The sequence below is a fragment of the Geospiza fortis genome, unplaced genomic scaffold (genome assembly GCF_000277835.1).
Source record: "Geospiza fortis unplaced genomic scaffold, GeoFor_1.0 scaffold471, whole genome shotgun sequence".
NCBI lineage: Eukaryota > Metazoa > Chordata > Aves > Passeriformes > Thraupidae > Geospiza > Geospiza fortis.
The window spans coordinates 947,149-970,203 of NW_005054443.1; the positions used below are offsets into that span (position 1 = coordinate 947,149).

Below are 23,055 nucleotides of genomic sequence, written 5' to 3' on the forward strand. Positions count from 1 at the left end.
ATTAAAACCAGGAACATTCATGTTTACTTCAAGATAATGCTGTGATCCTGCCTGTGTTTTGGCTTACCTCCTTCATTTCTACTTCCTTGTCAGTTCTTACTCCATTTTCTGGAGAAGGGATGTCAACATAGATGACCAGCTTGCTGGTGTGACCACCTTTCATTAGAATCTGTGGCTCAAAATTTGAGGTTCCAAAGCCATCCAAAGCATAAAAGGCAACAGTGTATCTCAGCTTCCCTCCATAGGCCATGAGCTGTTTGGATTAAAAATCATTACTATTATTTATTCTAAGGTTCAAGCTACTAGTTGAAAATACCTTAACATCATCTGTAGACTGGAAAACTGCCAGTCCATTGAAGAATTGGCAATAAAACATGAAAATTGACTTAAACTCAGTGGCTTTTCCACCAAGGCTAAATACGTATTTCTAAAAAGCAGTCTTAGTTTCTTTACCTAGACTCTCTTAAGGTATGCACTCAATTTACATTCAATTCCTAAGCAACAGAGATTCCATGGTCTATATACTGATTCTAGCATCAAGGTTGAAATTTTTTTCTGTTTCTAAAATGACACCGAATATATCACTGTTTCCCCCCCACAGAATCTGTGAAGTAATTAAATATAGGTGTTACCAATTTACAGGGTCAAGAAAAATCTTGTTAGGAAAAGGTAATGTAAATATATTGTTTGTGCTTGTTATATGTAAGTTCTATCACTGAATAATTACAATACTATGACCTACAAGAATAGAACTAACATAGAAATATATTATGAAGATAAAGTTACTATTCTAGAGCAAAGGAGTGTCTATCAGACAACAAAGTTATTCACAAAGCATTCCAATTATTAATGTTCTTACCTGGTCTCCCTGAAACTGCTCTGGCAACTTCCAGTAAAATGTTTCTGAATTTAAGTATTTTCTGACTATGGCAGCATCCAATAAAACATCAGGAAATTGTGAAAATACTCCTTCCACTGTTCCAGTCAGGTTACTTTGAGCTACTACGTGCAGAATAGCCTGATCTGGAGTTAATGTTATCTGCAACACAAAGAGCAAAAGATTCATTCAATAAAATATCCTGTTAACAATCTTAGCTGCTTTGAAACAGTCAAAAGTCCATCTTAAGAGTAATAAAGGCCCAATCCAAAAAACTGGAAAACACACTTGATATTTACTTTTTTAAGAAGTGAAGGTTCCAGAAATAAGAGTATGACCATAAAGAAACTGGAAAACACACTTGATATTTACATTTTTAAGAAGTGAAGAGGGAAACACAAGGTTCCAGAAATAAGAGTATGACCATTTACCATTTGCTTTCTTTTCTGTTCTGACCTGTGCCACTGGCCCCATAAGCCAGTCAGGACACTCAGCCTGGTCCATTAAATGTGCACACCAGCATGGTACCTAACATGAGGATAACAGCAAACTGTCTCTGTGTGATTATATTGCTTTACTTACAGGAACTCTCACACGGTCTTCTAGTTCTGAGCAAGATGTAGATATCCCAAAACAGAAGCATGGAGTACATCCTAGTACATTGTTAGCAGACAGACCAAAAGTTCCAGGTTTACACTCACTACATTGTAGACCAAAAACATTTTCCTGGAGGATATTAAAAAAAAAAGTAACAGTACACTCATAATGCCTCACTATCTAAATGAAAGATGATTATTTTTTGAAGAAAAACTAGTTGCTACATAAACTACATAGCAGAATATCAATTATTGTGTGCAATCTGTTTTACTGTGCAGTACATTACTTTTTTCATTATTTTCCAATGCTGTTTTGCTTTCTTTCTTTAAAAAAAAAGAAAAAAAAAAACCAAAAAAAAAAACACACACACACAAAACTCCCCACAAACAACCACAAAACATTTAAGTTAAGCTCATATATGTGACTGTCTATCAAAAACTAACAGCTATGTATTTCAACTCAAGACAGAATTTCCTCCCAAACCTGCATCTGGAAAATGAGCTCTAAAAGCCAAATAAACTGCTCAGTATGAATAGGAATCAAGGGATCTATTCCCAAGTGCCTATTTTTGCACTCAATTCCCAAGTGGTAAGCTGAACCTCAAGAAACTACAGTCAATGCCCAATGGTACCCTTAACCAGAGGCTGGACAGACACTATGAAGGCATAAATTTGTTGCCCTGAGTTAAGTTTTTTATCACTCAGTTTTTCATAAAATGATTCCCATCTTTTCAGAAAAATCTATACTGACTTTTTAATGTTTCCTTCCTTCCTTATATACAAGAATATCAGACTTCACTATTACCAATATATCTGAGTTATTCTTAAGCACTGTCTTTGGTTCCACCAAAGGAAATTAATTCGAACTTGCAACATAAACGTATTTCAAAAACCACTGAGATTCTCCATTTAGTATTTATTGGTTTCTTCCAATCAATATAATTTGAACTTTCAAAAAAGTAGGCTGTATCATCTGATGTGTTGTTCCCAAACCTGATAAAATCAATGTGTATGAACTGAAGAACTTCAATGGTTTTCAGGTTTTTTTTTTTGACTAGTAGTAAGATCTGTCACAGGAAATCCTTTAGCAATGATCTAGGTGTACTCATAAATTAAACAGATTGCCTTTTGCAGTCCTTTCAGCCCTGTATCTTCCTTGACTTCAATGCACTCAATGTCTAGAAAGCATTGATGCTTTCCCAGAAGGGGCAGAATGACTCGGTACCTTGCAGGTGCAGACACCAGTTTCTTCTTCACAACCACAAACTTCTTCAGTGCCATTACATGTCTCTGCTTTGGTTCCACTCAAATCACAGTCACAGGCAACACAGTCTGGGTAGTCCCTGTAGCCCAAGGCACACCTGGAACAGTCTCGTCCTCCAAATTCAGTTTTGCACTGGCATTGGCCTGTCAACACATCGCACTGGAGACTGGCTGAACCAGCGCTGCTACAGTTGCAAGCCTTAGCAGAAGAGAAGGTTCATAAATAGCAGATTTTAAAAAAAAATTTCTTACAACAGAAAGAGCACAGTAAATTTAAAAATTACCCTTAAAACTCAATGTTTGTCAACAAATACTGTACAATAGTAAAAAGGAAGAAATTCTACACAGAAATGAGGTTGTTTGGTTTGTTTTTTAGCAAAGAACTGCATTTCCAGTAAACAGTGGATGGCAAAAAGTTAGAGGCTTTGTTGGTTCCCAAATATGGGTTGAGAACCAAAGGAGTTGAAGGAATCTGTTCCAGAAAACAAAAATATATCCAAAATACTTAATTTACAGTACTAGTAATTGAGTACAGCAAGTAAATTAAATAATGTTGTATAAATGCTGAATGAAAGAAATCTGAATCTTCATTTTATAAATATGACGGAAAGGAAATTCTTAAAACTAACATTCTGTTAAGATTTCAAGAAGCATTAATAGCTTCTGCATCATGCTCAAGTTACTTTTACTATTTGATGAAGAGCCAAGAATCTCATTGCATCCCAAAGGTGGGAAGCTCGACATGCAGTGCAGCTCAGTACTAAAGGAAAACTGTTTCCTGGCAGAGTGCATCCTTCATTATGCAATCAGTAATATGAACCCAGTATTACAAACATGCAAAGTGGGTGTAGTTTATTTGTCATTCTTTTTTGAAGCAGTCTGGGTTAGCCTTCACCCTTAATTTCTTATCTGTGTTCACTTCACAAGCGCAGTTTTGGTCTGTGGTTATTTCTAACTGAACAGGCAAAAAGTACATTCCATCTATCACCATCTACTGTGAGCATTTTCCCTGAGTTATTTTGCTCATCAGCTCTCCTTGAGATGAAAAGCCTTTACCTTGCCAAGTCCTGCATGCCAAGACCCACAAGTTCCAGAAGAGTTACTGTCTATCCTTCAGCATTCTTCACAACATTGCTGGTTACCCACAACACTCTTTGTATTAAGCAGTTTTTTACCCTTGCACTGGGTACTATAATGCCTAGTTTAATACACTTTATGGTCACACAGGTTGACAACTTTGGCTCTCGGGTATCAGTAAAGGTCCACAGCTCTGAACATCAAATTCTAAGATAGTAATAATTTACCTGTATTAAATCTCTAGCTACTTGTGATAAAGATAAATAAAGACTCTAAGGAACAATGCACTGCGCTGCCAGCACACATGAAAAAGATTGTAATCTAAACAAGACTACAGCTCTGCTACACTACTGCACCCAGAAATGGATACTAAATATCAAGAAAACCTCTAGAAATAGTGCCAGATAAAGTAACCACTTATTAATTCTGTGCTGCAAAACCAGAGAGTCTGGGCTTCTCAGCATCTCCCCCATTTCATCCATGTAGAGAGCACACAAAGAGTCCCTGCTGGGATTGCCAGAAGACATTACTCCTGATCTTAAACTACCACATCTGACTATTCAGCATAGGGTATATCCCTCTGTTGGGACTATTATCTGGAGATCACATTACTGTTTGTTGCATCAAGAAGGGATCTAAAACACTGTAGAATATTTCACATTCATTACTGTGATGCTGCAACCAAAAGGAATGATAAATAACCTAGAAAAAGTGAGCAACTGCATATTTAATTGCACCTGATCATTGGCAAGTGCTGTGGAATCACCCTATGAAATGAACACCTCAAAGGAAATGCAGAAGGACCAGCACATTGTATTTGCAGTATGTTAGGTAAGAATGACAGTAAGCTGACAGCTAACAAAGCCATGGCTTAAAGACCAGTTGCCAATTATGGTACTATAAATCACTGAGATGGTTAACTCTGAAGACTTATTAGGACTACTTTATCATCCTTACTCTAAAAAATTAAAAACAGAAAAAGGATACCAATTTGGCTGACACTTAAATACTTACTGCATGTAATGACAGACCTTGTCAAGTTGATTGTATTTGTGGTTTCTCCACTGAAGTTACCCATTACATTCATGTAATTGAGGCTTTTTAAAATTTCAACATTTATAAAATAGTTTGGACCAATGCCATACCTGACAGGAATTTACAGCATGAACCTAAAGGCATAAATGGATGCTGTTCCTTGGATCTGCATTGACTTGGCACTTTATTGCTTAATCATAAGCATTAAGCTGAGATAATGGGAGCTACCAATGTTCCATCCATGAAACATTAACTACATTATACCATTTAAATTATAAATTTTCAGAAAAAATGCCTGCAGTAACTTTCAAGACACTTCCAATATTCTTAAATCCGTAATATTATCACTTACTGATTTGCACAGAAACTATGTTCCCAGTTGCCCCTTGCTGTGCTGCTATAAATCTGGTTTAGTATCACCATTTAAACACCCAAATGTTAGAATACACACCTCACAATTTCAGTGTGAACTATGCACCTATCCAGAATAAGCACTCTGAAAGTATTTTCAAAGACAGCCCTCTCAGAAGGTTCCTCAATAAACATTGTGCCATCTGTTGTTTTGCTGGTTTTTGTTTTAACATGAGCATGTTGCATTAACACTGAGACAGAATAAAGATCATGGTTCTCAACAAATAAGTCCATTTCTGACATTTGTATAAGGCAAATTGTTTTTAACAGCCATGGCTTTTCACCCAGCCCACCATACCTTGCAACCAAGCTTAGGAGAGAGTCCCCAGTAATTTTCTTCACAGAGTTCACACTTTTGTCCCTGAGTGTGAGGGGGACAAATGCATTGGCCAGAATCAGCATTACAGTTGTTCTGAGTATGGGCACAGTCACAGGCTGCAAGAGAAACAGGACCAAATGGTAACTTTATCCACACTTTACTACAAAGAAGAAATTCCAAGACCGCCAATAGGCTTACTTTCCTTATGCAGTACATTTGTCTGTTCCACTAGGAACTTCTTGCCTAATCACTTCATCCCTAATCACTGAGAAACAAATCACGACCACAGTGACATTTCATCTTTTTACTGGAAGCTCATTATTGCTTATTGACTTAGCCTGTTTGGTGTTTCAAAAAGCAGTGCAGCACTTCCACAGGGTGATCAACAAGACCAAATAAAGTTACTTTTGGAGTAGAGTACATTTGAGGAAAACTTTTCTATGACAGAGGACACAAAACTCATCAAGAGATAAGCTAATGTTTTCAAGGAGGTGAAAGGATTAACACTCAAGAATTGAATAATAGGGATGGATAACTATTTTTATAATAACTAAATACTGCAGGATGCACTTGGCTATTTAAGAAACAAAATACTATTCCAGTTAAAAAGCAGAATTTCAGTGAAGTGATTTTATTAATCTTTTTGTTAACATTTAAGTATTTTCCAATAATGAAATGGCTAAAGGTACCCAAGGGATCTTTGATCCTTAGTATAGACAAAGTATATTCATTTCAAAACAATCTTATCACAATCTCACTGCATATTTCATTTTAATGTACTGTTTGAGGCATGAAAAAAGTGGTTTTGTCTGACTGGAGAAAAGGCAGGCGTTCCTTTAGCTATACAGTTTTGAAAAGGGCATTTTATTAACATGAAAAATTAGGTTTTGATGGCATGTTCTGCTTTTAGATGAACAATTTCTTCCTTATCATGACCAAAAATTGCATACGTCCAGGTGATGATGGGAAAACAGAGCCAATGACTTCATATCAAAGTATGAAACACATATTTAAGATTTAAATGAAAAAAAAATAAAGTAAAAATCTTTAGGCGCAGATCTTCACTTTCCCAACCGCAGAAAAAAAGGTTTCATTCTCTTTGAAGGACTGAAGGGTTTTGTAATAAAGAGACAAAGGAGCCATTGAGGATGTAATATTTCTCTCATGCACCCTTTATGAGTTATTTCATAGTCACCACCTTTTACAAGGAGCCACAGAGTGAGCAAAGAAACGTTTTGTTCCCTAGCTTAATCAAAGTATTAGTAGACCTTCCTACAGATTCTTCTGTATCGTCATCACAACAAGTGACCTTTGCCAGAGTTCAACATACAATATATTGCTGAAAGAAATTCCAGACAAACTCTGGAAGGATCGTGGATTAGAGCTTACGTGTGCAGCCACCATCCTGGAATGCGTAAAAGCCATGAGCACAGCGATCACACTTCTCTCCAGCCACTCCTGGCACACAGCGACACTGCCCCTGATCATTGCAGTCCTTGGACACTGAGCCAAACTGACTGCAGTTGCAGGGAACACAGCCAAGCCCAGTAAGCAGCCCATAATACCCATTCTGTTGGAAAAGAAATAAATTGATTTGTGCTGTTTCATAAATTTTTGAAAATGCTACAATATACACGCTTGTTTTCTCTTGTTTACTCCCCATGATGTCTGACCTGCATGAATCTTGGCCAGCACTTGTGCGACTGCTGTGGAAAGACTCCCTAGCATCATGCCTTCATTGTTGCCAGCTAAAAAGCAATATGCTCTGGAGTGAAAAACTCTGAAACACTCTCATGGTCCTTAATCTCACAAGCAAGACACTATGTTTTGAAGCCTGATGCTATTCTAATTTAAAGACTTGCATAAGGTGACGGTGGGCTGTGCTAATGAAATCCTAGAATAGGGCAGGTCAGTGACCCAGTGTACACATGTGCTCAAAGTAATTCAGCTGGGCTGGCACAAAAGGCAGTAACTGGGCACAGATTTCCTGCTCTGGTCTCTGATGTAGCTCTACACTTAGCATAGACTGGAAACTGCTGGTTTGTATCACCAGTGAATGTCTGCATGTTGCTGTAACAGGCCTGCTTTTCAGCTGAATCCCTCGCTGGCATTCAGCCATGATGTATGTATTATCCCCAACTACATTTCTTTAGGTATTCCCTACTCAGACCTCATTTTACAGAAGCACAGTTCCAAGATCCCTTCAGGTTTGTTAACAGTGTTTGTTTTGGTTTTTGACTGCACACTGTCAGCACCAGCCTGAACAGCCCCATGCATGAGGGTGCTGAGTCAATTACATAGCTTCACATCTGCAAGGAGCACATGCAGAGCAATTTTCAGCCACAAAAAGCTCTGCAGACAAACTGTGGTCTCCACTCCACAGGCCCCTCTCCCCAAAACCTATTCTCTGCTATTCTCCGTAGCTGCTCAAATCACAATCTAAAGATAAAGAGGAAGACAAGAAAATCTAGACATTAGCAACAGGCAATGTATCTGCTTACCAAGCATTTATCACATCTTTCTCCAATTACATTTGGTTTGCAGGAGCAGACGCCTGTCTCATGCTGACAAGTACTTGAAAGGGAACCATTCACGTGGCAGGCACAGGCTTGTGTTCAGACAAAAAGAAAACAAGTTTAAAAAATAGTCATGTGTATCTATAGGCATTCATTATTATACAGAATTCAAAATCTGGTATATTAGGCGTTTCATCTGTTTATATCCCACAGATGCTAATATACCACAGAAATGCCTGTGCATTTGGACTAAAATTTGAAAAACAAAACACCTCTGAATAGCTGTATTTGAAAAGTTTTTTCTTCTAGCCCTATACGTGACATTCAGAAGTAGGAAATGTGTCCAGCATATCACTGGAGGGACAGTGTAAAGCAAACCAATAAGTTCCAGGGATACCAAGTGTCAAACCCTAACACAATACCCCTCCCTCTGCCTAACCCAACCCCACAGTTTTCAACCTGCACTTGCCAACTCACAATTTGAAGGTTAACTCTTTCAGCAAAGGTCCCCATCCATTTTGCACATGAACAATACATTTTTGTGTTCTTCAAATGTTGAGAGCAATAAAAATAACTTACCACGACAGTTTTTGTCAATCACTGCATCCCCATAATAGCCATCAGCACACTTTTCACAGTGGTGACCTGCTGTGTTCCCCAGACATTTCAGGCACTGTCCTGTGAAGGGATCACAGTGGCCCTCTTCTTGAGGGTTCACATTGCCATTGCATTCACAAGGAGCACACGACTGTCCAGCCATAAGAGGATTCCCATAGTAACCATTAGCACACCTGCATCAGAATTTAAAAACTTTGTCAGCTGGAGTGTGGACATGTCATACACTCTCCTCACTGAAGGGAGTTTCTCCTGTAAAATTTTAATCTAAAGTGCCTCTATATTACAATGAAAGACTAAATAAGAAGGAAAATGTTATTAGGAATGTTCTGTACGTGTGGTATGAACAATAGAAGGATGATAGGATGATGAACACCTAGTGATGGCAATGATACAGATGTTTTACCCAAAATTAGTGTACATACCTTTCACACTGAGAACCAGTATAGCCTGGAAGACATTTGTCACAGACAATTCCATCTTCTTCACTCAGCTGGCAAGTGGGACTGAAACTATTAACAAAATTTATGGCAGTTGGTATCAATGCAGAGAACTACAAGACTTCTGCAAACATTCAATATCCACCCTTCCTTGCACCTATCTATACAAACACTCAATTGAAATTTTTCCTAGTTTATCAATGCTTTTAACATTACAATGCGTCAAAATAATAAACATAACTCTAAAAAACTCTTGGGTTTTTTTTACTTTAAAAGCCAGATTTTAAAACTTCCTAAAAACTTGGCTTTCATTCTAGCAAAGCAGTACAATTGCTGTACTGAGTTCCTTTTTTTCAGATACAACACTTCTGTCCTTCTACTGTTTTGTGAAAAAACAAGTAAGATAACCATGGTTTTTGTGCAAAGTTCAAGGACAGGTTGAATTATTACTTTCATCCACCATGCAAAATCATACCAGTTCACTCAGCCTGTCTGAGCCTAGTCTATATATTTGTCTACCTTAAAAACAATGTTTCTATGAGATATACGCAAACAAAGATGAAGAAAAAAATTCCTTTTCTCTCTCCTTCAGATGTCATGATATTTTTCTTTTTCTTACTTTCTGTTTTTGCTGAAGATGCAAAAGACAGTCTTGCATAAGAAGCTTACTTGTTTGCAGCAGAACTCAGAGGACATGCACAGGGCCGGCAGTCTTCAGATGTTCCTTGGGATGGATTTCCATAGAAGCCAGGCAAGCACTGATCACAGAAAGGTCCTGTTGTGTTATGTTGACAAGCCTGTGAGACATGGAAAAAATCTTTTTGTATTTTCTCCTGATGGTTTTTTGGCCCCTGAGGGATTCCTACAGCAATCTGCATGCAGCATGACATCCAAGGAAGCCATTCTTCAAGCCATGAAGAACTGCCTAGAACTCTGAAAATAAGTGTTTGATTTTTTTTTTTCTGAGTTATGACAATCCTGATTGGTTTTTCCTACATTTTAGAATATACTTTATGAAACCAGCCACATTACTTATACACATACTTAAATGTATTTCACATATTGCACACATTTGCAGTAAAAAACTTATATAGTTTTTACTGGTGTTTAGCCATTTTATTCCAGTAACCTTTAATTTTCAGAAGAGATCCAAGAGCTAAATTTTCTCTTTGCAAGGTAATGTGCAATTTCCACTGGTGTTAGTCATGGAAGATGCACATATATCTGAAAACAGACATTCACCACTTAAATTTGTTCTTTTCAGGAACCTGAAGCAACCAAAATCAAGATTTTTATCAACTGGCATATGATGGCATTTTTGTATTAGTTCTGACTATGCCCCACTTGAAATGATAAAACTGAAACAAACTGTTTATTGGAAAACACAATAATGGAGTCTTGAAACATACTCTGAACTAAACAATGAAAACCAACAAAAATAAACACTTGGTACCCACAGCTTGAAATTATACACACTGTAAACTTGTCTCCTACAGTCAAAAGGCTCTCTTAACTCCTAAATAGATGCTTAAAACACAGAACTTTGCAGGATGACTTACAAAGCAAACACCGTGAATGTCACACTCAGTTGCATGCCCATTGCACTTGCAGGGCTGACAAATGCCCCCAAAGAGTATTCCATCCACACGGTAGTACCCAGGCAGACAGGACTGAAATGGAGTGAAGGGAGAAAAAGCAGTAGCATTATGTGTGCTGAAAATACACATCAAAACTTTTTCAAAGAGTGCACTTCCGACCACCCACCATCCTACCCTTTCACACTGTGGTAACTGAATGCCCTTTCAACTCTATTGATGTCACTGTAGCTCTTTTCAAGTCGTTGTTTTTTACTTGCACTGGATAAAGGGGATAAGAATTAACTCCATAAAACTTTGATTCATCCCTTTGTTCCCTGGAGGCATGAAAGTTAACTTTCGTGTGGTTTAATATGTGAGAATCCTTATTATGGGACAACAGAAAATATATTCTACCACCTCTGCAGAATCATTAACAATGCTACAGCACAATTTCAGTATTTTCATACTGAAATTACTTGTCAAAATAATTCCTGCTATTCTGCAGTAGGACTGTGCCTCTCTAAATCTTCTATTTACAGACACACAAGACACCATCTTGCACAATGCATTTCACCCTTGTGGGCTCTTCCAAAAGCTAGCATTCCTCCCTGCTAAGATTCCTCGTTGCCTCCATAAACTTAATGGCACATAATAGGAATAAAATGAACATGATCCAGCTCCAGAAAAAGTGCTATTAATGAGTAAGGTAAGCTCAAAATAGCTTCACAGACCTTTAACAGCTGCTCCCTCTGAAACACAGATATTCTGAAGCACATCATCATATTTTAGTGCCATGAAAAAGAATTCAAGAAGTAAGTTTAAAATCCCATTTAGAGTATCTGAAAGAAAATGCCTTCAGGATTGCATAAAGTAGAGTAGGCAGCAATTCACCACAGAACATACACTTTAATTGCAGTTTAATTAAAGGCAGCCTGCCTTTAAACGCAGATCCTTTACAATAGGAGATAATTTTGCATTTACAAAGCACTGTAAGAGGTTACCTCGCAGGATAATCCTGTGTAACCCTGAGGACATTCACAGAATTCCACATCTGGAGCTGAAGAAAGATCTATAACATTTGCACTTGCAGTATCCAGGGTCACAGAATCCAGCCTAGGGTTAAGCAGGAAAACATCACATAATCTGTTTCCCCAGGCCTCTTGAGCAGGACAGTTTCCTTCTGGGGAGGTAACAGCACTGGGCACTGCTTCCTGGCAGGGACAACTGAGGAACAGGCACAAATCTCTTTTCCAAGAAGTCAGTGATCATACTCTTATCACAGCATTTCCAGATGTCTCCTGTTATCATTATTGTTACTGGAAGAGGCAACCTCCTCAGCCACAGGTAACATTTTAGTAAGAAATCTTTACAAACATTCCATAAAGACAAACACACTATCCCTAAATGAACATAAATTTCACCAGAGTGGTGTGGGTGCACAAAGCAAATTTGGTATCAGTTCCTATTTTACTGACATGAAATGCTTCCAAATGACAGAATATTCACAGAATATTTTGAATTGAAAGGGATCATGAAGTCCAGCTCTTAAATAAATGGCCCATATGGGGATTTGAATCCAAAACTTTAGTATTATTAGCACCATGCTCTAATTAGGGAATGAGGAAGAAAGGTTGTCAGTGAGTATAAGGAAATTAAGTAAATGATGAAGCTGATTTCCTTGAGATCAATACAACTTTATTCCTGTATCTTGAAGAGGTGAATCAAAGATCTGTAAGGTCTGACACAGATACTGCCAATGCTGCTTTCAGACTATGGAATGATCAGCTAATCCATTGCAGCCTAATTTTCCTATTAAGGACTCCCTTAGAGATGAGTCTCAATAACATCTACAAGCAAGCATCAAAAGAAATTACAGTCAATGTCTTTATTGATAGTTTTTCAATAGTCAGTGATGGATTAACTTGCCACATACTCAAATAAGCATACTGTAGGGAGTTCTGGAGGCATTTCCCCCTAAAAAGCAGCCATTGTAGTAAGACTTTTATGCACTACTACTTTAAAGCAGAAAACAACATCTCTACTATGAGATATCTTTAAAATCACACGTCCCTTACCACACACTCTATATGACTGGTCTTAAGAAAATTCAATAAACAACATTTTTTCTAGAAACTATTAACAAAAAACTTCAGGAATACTGCCACTAAGAATCATGATTCATATGCAGAAAAATAATAGAAGTATATACATTAGAGTGAATATTTTATCTCACTTACCTGTACACAGCCTTTTTGGCAATGTTGTAGTTGGCCCTGATCAGAAGATGGGTCACATTTGCCAGAACAGTCATCAACATTTCTCGGTCTATTGCCTTTTTTGTATTAAACTCTATGAAATTGTCTGCTACAAGTCTCACTGAATTAGAATACTCCTCATATGGCTGTAATGACAAGCCTGCTGCTCTTGTACTCAGAATCTGCCCATTACCCTGAAATTGAAGGACAAGGGAAAACATTCTCCATATTTGCATATAAATTTTATTAAGCAGTAACATTTAGTGTCAAATACACATCCATGTAACACAGAGAAGACGCAATAAAAATAAATTCCTTGCATTAAGAAAAAGTAAGTAAAAAGTCAACATTTTCTGTGGGTTTGAGACCACAATCCCATTCTCTCACAGTTCAGAGACTTCAGAATTATTTTGCAAAAGAATAAACTTAATTGCAAAAATCTAATACCTCTACAAAACAGAATTTCCTTTCTCCTTTGTTCTATTGCTAAGTACATATAAAAAATTATGGTTTTGGAGATGCCTGGATTCAGTATACAGCCTTATTTTTTAACTGCAATATAAATCTAGAAAAGTAAGCAATCAGCAAGAACACTCACCTGTTTCATAGGCATAAGTCTTTCCAGTTTATTGCAGTTTGTTTTGTAAACACAGCTTTGTACATTTGGTAATAAGCAACTCACCCATATACACACACATTAAATTCTAGGTATTTAGCATTTAAAGCTAGTATGGTATGGATTAGATAATCAGAGAAATGAGTAATAATTAAATTTTGATAGTGACATTGAAGAGACTTGAAACTGACAAAACTACAAGGATAGGAATATTATTTTATTTTTTAAGTCCTTCATAGATTCTTAATAATGTCGGAATAGTAACAAGTTGAAAAAAAAAATCCACCTGAATGATGACATCCACACTAGACACTATATCACTGTCCACACTTTCCATTGGAATGTCGTAAGATACCGTATACTTCAAGTCTCCACTAAAAGCTGTGAGCTGAAATAAGAAAAAGCAAAGTCTTAACAACATGACAACCTCCAGCCAACACAAAGAGATTACATAGGTCAGTACAATGTCCAAATTATAAGAGAGTTTTAAGCTTACAAATACCACTTTAAAGAAGAAGTTGAACATGCCATGAGTGTCAGCACAGGGACAAGAGCTGGCTTGTTGCTGTGCAGGTGGTGAGAGCTGGCTCAAGGCTCTACAGGTGATTCAGGTAAGTGCCCTCATTCAGTAAAACACTAACAGGACTCTGATCAGACAGCTGAGGTGTACACTATCATCCTAGCCAAGGGGCACAGCATGTAGGAGTTTTTCACATTCCATACATCACTTTTCAGGGTCCTTAGCCCCTCACCGGCTGCTGACTACTGAAAGTAAGTTAACCAACAGTAAGACTTATATTAAGTGAATTAGAAATCAGAATTTGCGTGAGTGCTGTCCTGTGCAAAACCTGATCCTTAATGTTACACTTCTTATATTTGCTTTCATTTATTGTGTCACTATACCAATAATAAACACAGCTGCATGGGCAGAAAGAGTGGACTGAAAATAATTACAGGTGAGGCTGCAAGGATCTCCTCTGCTCACCACTGGCGAGGTCACTGCTGGAGCTCTGACTCCAGTTCTGGGCCTCCCAGTACTAGAGAGAGGTGGACATACTGGAAAGAGTCCAGCAAAGCGCCACTAAATGTTTAAGAGCCTGAAGCATCTTTCATATGAGGAAAGACCAAGAGTAGCAGGACTGTCCCACCTACAAAAGGCTCAGAGAGATCTTATCTATATAGACAAACACCTTAAGAAAGGGTGCAAAGAGGATGGAGCTTGGCTCTTTTCAGCGGTGCCCGGTGCCAGGAAGAGAAGCAATAACCACAAAACACAGGAGGTTCCTGCAGAACATCAGGAAACACTTATTGTGAGGGTGCCCAAGCAGTGGCACAGGTTGCTCAGAGAGGTTGTGGAGTGTCCATCCTTGGAGATACTCAGAAGCAGCTATTCAATCATGCTACAGTTAACCTGTTCTAGGTGTCCCTACTTGAGGACAGAGTTTGAGCAAGATGACCCCCAGAGATCCCTTCCAACCTCAACTATTCTATGATTCTGCTGCAAAAACTAGGAGACCCAGAGCTTTAGCTAGTAAACAGGGAAAAAATTAAGGACTAGTTATTTGGAAACAGAAGATGGCCAAGAAGCAGGCAAGAGATTTTAATGGTTCCATCTACTGTTATTGGACAAGGTATTAAGGGTGTAAGTTTTGGGACAGAAACCAAGTGCATGGGAAATTTGAGCATATAAATCAGTAACAGTCAAGAGAGATTACATTGTGTCAAGGATAGGCAGGAAAGGGAGAGATGGATGAACTCAAAGTGCAAAAAGAGGGTACCGGGAATGTCTGCTCAGGAACATTCTGATTTAAAAAGCAGAGATACAGTGATAAGTTTGGTAATATTGAGTGCAAGATTTAATTACAGAAACTATATATTTAGAGCAATAGAACCTATGAAGGAGTTTTGACTTCTTAGCTGAGTACTTACTTTATTTCCTAGATATGCTTCAGGTGCTGACCAGTAATAAGTATTTTTCAGTACTTTCACAGCCTCAGTGTTGTTAATGCTTATTTGATGGGGTCCATCAAACTGGCTTCGCTGAGGCTGCACACTCCTTGCCTTGTACAGATCAGTAACAAGCCATCCAGTCATGTCTGAAATCTGCAAGAGTAGTAATATTAATGGCAGTCAGAGCTTCAAAGCCAGTTGTCCCCATTTATAGATAGGGCTGAGCTGGAGAAAAGCAAAACCTACAGTCCCAGAAGAGGGATCAAGATGAGAGAACTTTGTTCTTCTCACAGAGAGAGTTTTATTCAATCATCTTAGAATTTCAGTGAATTTGATATGTTTTCCTCCCTTTTTGTTGCACACAAAGCAGGAGACCAAAGTGTAGCTAGCTCTGCAAAGATACATAAGGAAAATTCCTTATGGGTGGAAAAGGGTGGCCCCAAAGCCCCATAACTCAAGAACTGTCTAATCAGAAAACAGTGATATTTATAAACACTGTTTGCTAAGAAACAGTATTGGTCATATTGCCAGAGGTGACAATAGCCGTGTCCATTACCTAATGAGACAAGCAAACAGGTTTGGATTTATCTCTTCAGCATGAAAAAAAACTTTTAACAGCCAGAAAAAAATTCATTTTTCCAATGCATTACTGCAGCCTTCACTACCCAATGCTTCTGATATTACTGCAAGCCAGCAGGGCCAAAGCTTGCCCTGGGACGAGTTGCTGACTACCTCAGAGCTGCCCAATGATATTAAAAATCCACTCCTCTGTAATGAGACACATACCAGAATTTGAAGCTAACTTGGGCACATGTCAAAGAGAAATATAGTACATTTTGCAGCTGCTTGAAGGAAGAATATTAGGTCATGGACATAACATTTACATACCTGACTGATGGGCCATGTAAGACTGTCACAGACATCAGAAACACCAAAGCAAAAACACTCTGTGCAGCCCTGAGGATTTCTTTCTTGCAAATTGTAGAATCCTGGTTTACAGAGATCACAGTTTTCACCTTCTACATTTTCCTGTCAAAGGCATATAGCATTTGGTTCACATCAGCATTATTATGGTAACAAATACCATGGATTAGGTGGGATTTAGGCATAACAGCATTCAGAAGGTTGTAAAAGAAAACACATTTCAGCACAGCAGGATTATTGAATAAGACTCAGAGCTTAAAATTGAAACTGATTGGAAAAATTCATCAGAATTTGCCAGTTCATCAAAATCTAAACAAGCCCCAGCAAGGGTTCTATTGTAGTAAAATTTCAACACACAGGCAGGGTTTGAAAAGCTTCTGCCAGCTCGCCAGTCTACTTCTCTTGTAGCTTGACTTTGCAGATTGCTCTGGAGAAAGACCTCATGTTTTCCGAACCCAGATTACCTTTCAGATATCTCACCAGATAGAATCCAGAAAGTTCACCTTTAAGGCCAGGCTTTAGGGGCTACCACAGCCAGCTTCAACACAGTAATTTCTCAGCCACCTCTTAGTATTTACGCTGTGATGCCCACTGCTGCTGCCACCTCTTCCTGGAAGAGCACCACACTATGATAGCTGGCAATTCTTCCACACAATATGCTCTGGCTAAGGTCCAGAACCTCCTGCTCCACAAGTAGAGATGCTCCACTCCTTTAGCTCCTTTCATTTGTATTCTGCCATGCAAATTGGGTAGTTCAGAGCATACAGCTACAAACATCTTTCAATGCAGAAGTTACAGGGAAAAAATATCCAAAACAGTGCACCCAATATTCTATTCTCATAAAATTTGTACAGCAAATACGTGGCTATTTCTTAAAAAAAGTTTAGACAATTGCTGCTGACAAACAAACCAGCAGAGAAAACATCTGATAAATACCCACAAAGCTGTGTAAATAGCGGATCTCCATGGCCATTTCCACACACTAAGATACAGAACATTTCCTACTGCCAGGGACAAGATTCTTATAACGTCCTAGCTTTGTATCAGGACAAGACCTGAACACACACCATTCTCCAATCTCAACCTTTGGTTTCAATTATGGGAAAACTCCACTACAAAGGCAAAAATAACATTTACAGGACACATCACAAAGTTCCCTGATACATATGGTTAGGGCACTAAGACTGCAAGGCATCCATGTGAAGAACAACTGTCTTACTGTTTTGAGAAGGCCTATACAAGCTCTGCATTGCCATGTGAAATGCAAAGCCTGTGGACCAAAATCTGATTCCAGAACAGTTACCAGGGTACCTTCACTTCAGTCACAAGAATCACTCCAGATTGCAGACTTATATCAGATCTGGTCATATGGAGTATATTTCAGGCTTACCAGACAGAAATCAGAGACTTCCAACTGTCTTCTTTCCTTCTGGAATAGTGTTTGGCATGTCAAGATTACATAACACCTCTCTACACAGCCAGATTATGTCTTTTTGTAAGCAAAGTACAACCTGTGTTTGTAAAGCATATTAAAAATTTATGATCTCCAGTTCTGATTCAAAGGTTGAGGATGGCTGCTTCTACTTGTTCAGATGCAAACTTGGGAAAAATCTCAGGCAAAGTGCCCCCTGAGATAATGAGAACTTAAAATCTTGAATTTTTACAGGAATAATATTTGTATACTCTTTTCAGCTTTTTTATTTCTCAGTCTTCAGGATGGATTTGGATCCCACATTTCACTGTCTAACATTATTAGACAGAAATTATTTATTTTTTAATGAAAAATAAAAATCTTACCCAATGACTAGACCTCAAGAGCTGTGTTTCAGGAAAGATCAAATATCACAAAATGCACTATATAAAAGAAGAATAGAGTCTGCAAAGGCTTAGAAATCCCGTCTTCTTCATTTGATATTTGGAGTGCACAACTTTTCTCCTTTCATCTCCGTAGGTGGTCTGTGGGCTGGTGATGTTCTCTGTGATCTGGCCTAAAAATTCTCTATGCCAGGCTCATGCCCACAGCAGCACTGAGAAGGGGTAGTTTCTAGTCCAATTTATAACACAATTTTCACTAGTTAGCTGCATTGGCTGATATAGTGTTACCCTAACTCAAAGTCAGGCACTTATCTCCTTCTTCGTATTTATCTGTCGATTTGAGCCATTTTGTTTTTCCAGAGTCTTGTTATTTAAATCGGTTTGATTTTTTGAGTCATTTAAATTATCCAAAAGGACTAAATTCTCAGAAGAATTGTCAAACAAACCATGTTATCTTTGGCTCCTGTTCGCTATCATATTTGGCAACAAATACATAAACTACTCCAATGTTTGGTTCAGAAAATTGAGTAACTTCTTTAAATATTAACACAGTTTTTTAATAAAATTCAGTGGAATCTACAGCTGCAAGAAATTTTAAGAGGTTTGGATATTTACCAAAAAATAAAATGCTGCAAAACTGCTCTCTTTTTAAACATTTTTATGGTTTATATTTTGTAATTGAATAATTAAACCATATTTCATACATATGTCTAGTGCAAGTGTTCCAATAGTTCTTTCCAAATGCCTGCTGCTTCTTTACACAAAGCAGATGTTTTAAACACATTTGTTTACAAGCAATCAGTGGCTTTGAAGAAAAATATCAGCTCATTCCTAACATCAACCCCAGCTAGGCATTCTCGCTCTCTATGACTGCCTCACACATGTACAGGTTTTATTTCATTTTAACGTCAGTCTGGCCCATTATTAGAGCAAATGTTGTATCAGTAACATACAGAACTACACAACATCAATTACCATATTTTTCAGTACCGAGAATAATTAGTAGTTTTGAGTTCTAGGCTGTCAGGTGTACACCAGGTTACATCTTATAAAGGAAGCGATGTCCCCAGTAAATGAAGTAATTTCACTATTAAAAAGGAGTTAATAAACCAGAGATTCCATGTTGAACGAAAGTGGAAGTTTAGTACTCACCTTGCAGAGACAAGGCTCCGTGCATGGATCTTCATTGATGCTACCAACCAGGCTGCAGTTACAACGCAGGCAGTTCGGGTAGCCCTGATACCCAAATGCACAGCGATCACATTTCTCTCCTGCATAACCTTCCCTGCACTGACACTGGCCTGGCCAAGTACCTTGAATAGCAAAAGTAGGGGAAGGGGGGGGGAAAAAATCAGAGCAGGCAATAGGCTGCATTCAAGACATCTCAGAGGGCACAAATAATTTAGCATTCCTTTCTTATTACACTCCATGCCATATTCCACAGATACTTGGCACAAGGTCAGTCTCACCATCTATTTTTCACATTTAAAGAATCAAACGCACAGAAATTGCAGCAAAATGAATTTTGTTACAGCTGTAACAGCATTCACAAACAACAGCGTTAGATCTCAACACCTCGCATTGTTTTACACAGTAGGAGCCCACAATCCCCACAGAAGAACACGTGCAGGGATTTGACATACCTTAAAATCATGAAATTATGTTATGCCTCAGCCTCACCTTCCCAAAGATTTACCAGTGTTTTGAAGTGGTATCTAAAAGGCAGCCATTCAAAGGTAGATAGTGTTCCTTCAACTTCAATGACCTCCAGCCAGACTGGAAGTTTAGGGAAAAGGCACTTGCTGTTTCCTTACCACGCTGGGAGTCAGAATGGTGCTCATCCTTAACACAGACAGAACTCAGAGAGCCAAAGGGGTCGCAGCCACAGGGATAGCAGGGGTGATCCTCATAGGGAGAAACCTGTAAAATAAAAGTTCACTGCCAAATTCTCAAATTATTAACTGGAAACAGTAAAGTTACATCTGTTTCCTGTCTTCAATCACCAAAGCTAAAACGAATAAAGACTGGAAAAAGATAATATGGGGCAATAGATAAAGGGACTAGCCTAACTTTAGCAAGCATAAGGATCAGGGGATTGCAGTCTACAAAAAGCTTAAACGTGGGAACTAAAGTTCATCTTCAATAGCACAAAGATATAGTAACTGCTAATGGCTGGAAGCTGAAGTCTGACACATTCAGCATAAATAGACATTTTTTTTAAAGTAACAGCAATTAACCACTGTGAAGGTTTGCCAAAAGATATGGAAATGTTTAAGACAAGAGTGGATGCTTTTCGCAAAGACATTCTGGTTCAAAGAGGAAGGAAATTAAGGAAATCCTTGGCTCTGTGTTCAATGGAAGGACAGCTTATCTATTAATAAAGACTCATTCTGACTTCATGATCTATAAATCTCTTAAATATAAGGCAGTGAAAATCATATGGCAAGATTTTATTTTTTTGCAGGGAAAACTGTCCTTTGAGGTGCTTCAGCTCTAAAGCAAATCAGTAATAACCTCACATTTAATGGCTATGAGTTGATCAAAGACCTTTCTTCAATGTTTTTTACAGCAGCTCTGAGACATAATTTACTTCTTTGGATGAGCTGTACCTGTTCTATACCCATACTCCTATGGACTCACCCTTGCCCTCTGCACCAATTTATGCCAGATTTTTAAGGTACGGGTTTTTCAAAATATGCATGAACCTACCAAAGCAAGACCATGTGAAGTAGAAACTTAGTTCAGAATGTCTCATTATACAGAGACCTCTAACACTGCAGTTATATGCAACACTAAGTTACATAAGTTCATATGTTTAACTCTGTCAGCCACATCTTAACAAATGTCTTGTAGCGTTTATGCCCTTTTTCCAAAGAGTGACACTGGAAAGTACACTCAGAGCACAAGTTCTGCAACAATCATATCAAGATGAGCATTTGTTGCAACCTCTTATGAGCCAAAGATTTTGATCTTCGAGCCAGGTCCTTTTTAACACTGGTTGAAATGGGTTGATAGAGAATGGTACACAATTTTGGAGGCAGTGAAACTTTAGTACTTTGGACCTTTTTTTTAGAGATTTACCCACAGGAGAAATGGATTTCCTATCAGAACATGTATATTTCCACACTAGGATATCAAATGCCATCTTCACTTATAATTTCCTTCTCCAACATCTTGACTTGCCCTTCTACACAACTGCACAAGCATTTTGTTTTTTTCTGAAAATTTTGGCGTTAAGTCATTTACAAAAAAAAACCCCTCTATAGTTCTTAGCTATTCTGCAACTAATAAAAAAACCAATATAGTAATCACAATCAGCTAAAATAGGCATGATACTATGTCATAATTCACCAAAACATTAGAAGGGTATTTTCTAAATCTTACTTTGTGTGGTCTAAAATATCCATCAGCACACATTTCACAGTTGATCCCAGTAGTATGTTGAGTACAGTTTAAACACACACCACCTCCTATAAACTGGCCATGAATATCCATGCTCCTTTTCTGATCTGCAATACTCTGGTTGTAATAGCAATCTTCTGCTTTGTTATGACAGTTACATTCTGAGAAGGAATGGAAAGGAAATAAATTTTTGTTCTTATTCACACTGTGTAACATTTCCTATAATACTGACATTTTTCAAAGTTGAAAATGTAAGTAGAAGAGCCCATGAATTGACCTCAAAAGTGTGCTTTCCCCCTTTAACATGCCATGTGCTTCATCAGATATAATACACTGTATTTCTTAGCAAGTAAGCAAATTTCAAAACCACTGTTATCATTTTAACAGCCCTGTTTTTAGCAGTATTCTGTATATCCTACTAAGACAATCTTGTCAGCACTGCTGTCGACAGTGATGTGTGCAATTAGCAGTAATTGTTCCTTCTTGTCCTCTGCATTACAGATGAAAACCTGCATAATTCTTCTCTTATTTGTATTATAGACAAAATCTGAGAAGTCAAAGAAGTACTTAAGTATAAATTTTATTTAGTTTAAAGAGTGACATTATGACTTGCGCAAAGATTTCAACTAAAAACACTTCTTTTCTATCTGGAACTTTAAATTTTATCCAATAGGTTCTTAATTGTCTGCAGCTTGTGCTATGCATTAGTAATGTGAAGTGAGAAAATGCACTAACTAGCCCTAGCAGCACATTAAGCATACTGGCACAGCCTAAGTCAATCTATCAGACCATGTGAAGAGTAATTGGCCAATAAAGAGTTTCTTTCGAAACATTTGCTATCAGAACAAAGTTCTTCATCTGACAAAATTTATGATCAATTGATGAAATTTGCACTTCCAAGTAGCTAACAAAATGATTGATGCAAATCTGCTAGTTTCTACAGGAGTACAATAAATCCCCAAGTCCCTTTGAAAAAGAGATTCTGGGAGCTATACTACATGACAACTCCACTAGCCAAGGAGTTACACTGAACAGATTATTGAAAACCATCTGAACATTTATGATTAAGTAGGTTCTCTACCTCTGAACAATCCCATGAAGACAGTTAATAGTTTGTGGCTTTTTCTGGGGAATTAGTACAGATCTGTATGCAAGTAACCTCAAAACAAGAGAACAGTAGGGCTTCGTGAAACTACCTAAATGCCTGTGCCTACTTACTCTCACATTTGTTCCCAGCAGAAAGGGTTCCTGGTCTCCATGGTTTCTGGTGGTAGCCTGGACAGCACGTGTTACAGCTCTCTCCACATGTGTTGTGTTCACACTGGCACTGCAATTTCTAAGAATAAAAAAAATCCACTTTCTTGAAA

At 38.0% G+C, this 23,055-nt stretch overlaps 1 protein-coding gene across 1 annotated transcript in view; it reads right to left on the reverse strand.

Annotated features, from left to right (window-relative positions):
* LAMA1 (laminin subunit alpha 1) overlaps positions 1-23,055 on the reverse strand; it is a 98,563-nt gene that overhangs the window by 39,402 nt on the left and 36,106 nt on the right. The window contains exons 7-26 of the mRNA XM_005427379.2: positions 22,907-23,024; positions 21,671-21,849; positions 20,101-20,206; positions 19,439-19,599; positions 16,436-16,576; positions 15,527-15,700; positions 13,884-13,985; positions 12,964-13,175; positions 11,728-11,839; positions 10,709-10,819; positions 9,819-9,946; positions 9,135-9,221; positions 8,674-8,885; positions 8,080-8,186; positions 6,968-7,148; positions 5,558-5,694; positions 2,699-2,935; positions 1,460-1,603; positions 860-1,039; positions 69-253 (exon numbers count right to left, since the gene is read on the reverse strand). Coding sequence (XP_005427436.2) covers positions 69-253; positions 860-1,039; positions 1,460-1,603; positions 2,699-2,935; positions 5,558-5,694; positions 6,968-7,148; positions 8,080-8,186; positions 8,674-8,885; positions 9,135-9,221; positions 9,819-9,946; positions 10,709-10,819; positions 11,728-11,839; positions 12,964-13,175; positions 13,884-13,985; positions 15,527-15,700; positions 16,436-16,576; positions 19,439-19,599; positions 20,101-20,206; positions 21,671-21,849; positions 22,907-23,024 — 3,014 coding nt within the window. The remainder of the gene's footprint in view (positions 1-68; positions 254-859; positions 1,040-1,459; positions 1,604-2,698; positions 2,936-5,557; positions 5,695-6,967; positions 7,149-8,079; positions 8,187-8,673; positions 8,886-9,134; positions 9,222-9,818; positions 9,947-10,708; positions 10,820-11,727; positions 11,840-12,963; positions 13,176-13,883; positions 13,986-15,526; positions 15,701-16,435; positions 16,577-19,438; positions 19,600-20,100; positions 20,207-21,670; positions 21,850-22,906; positions 23,025-23,055) is intronic.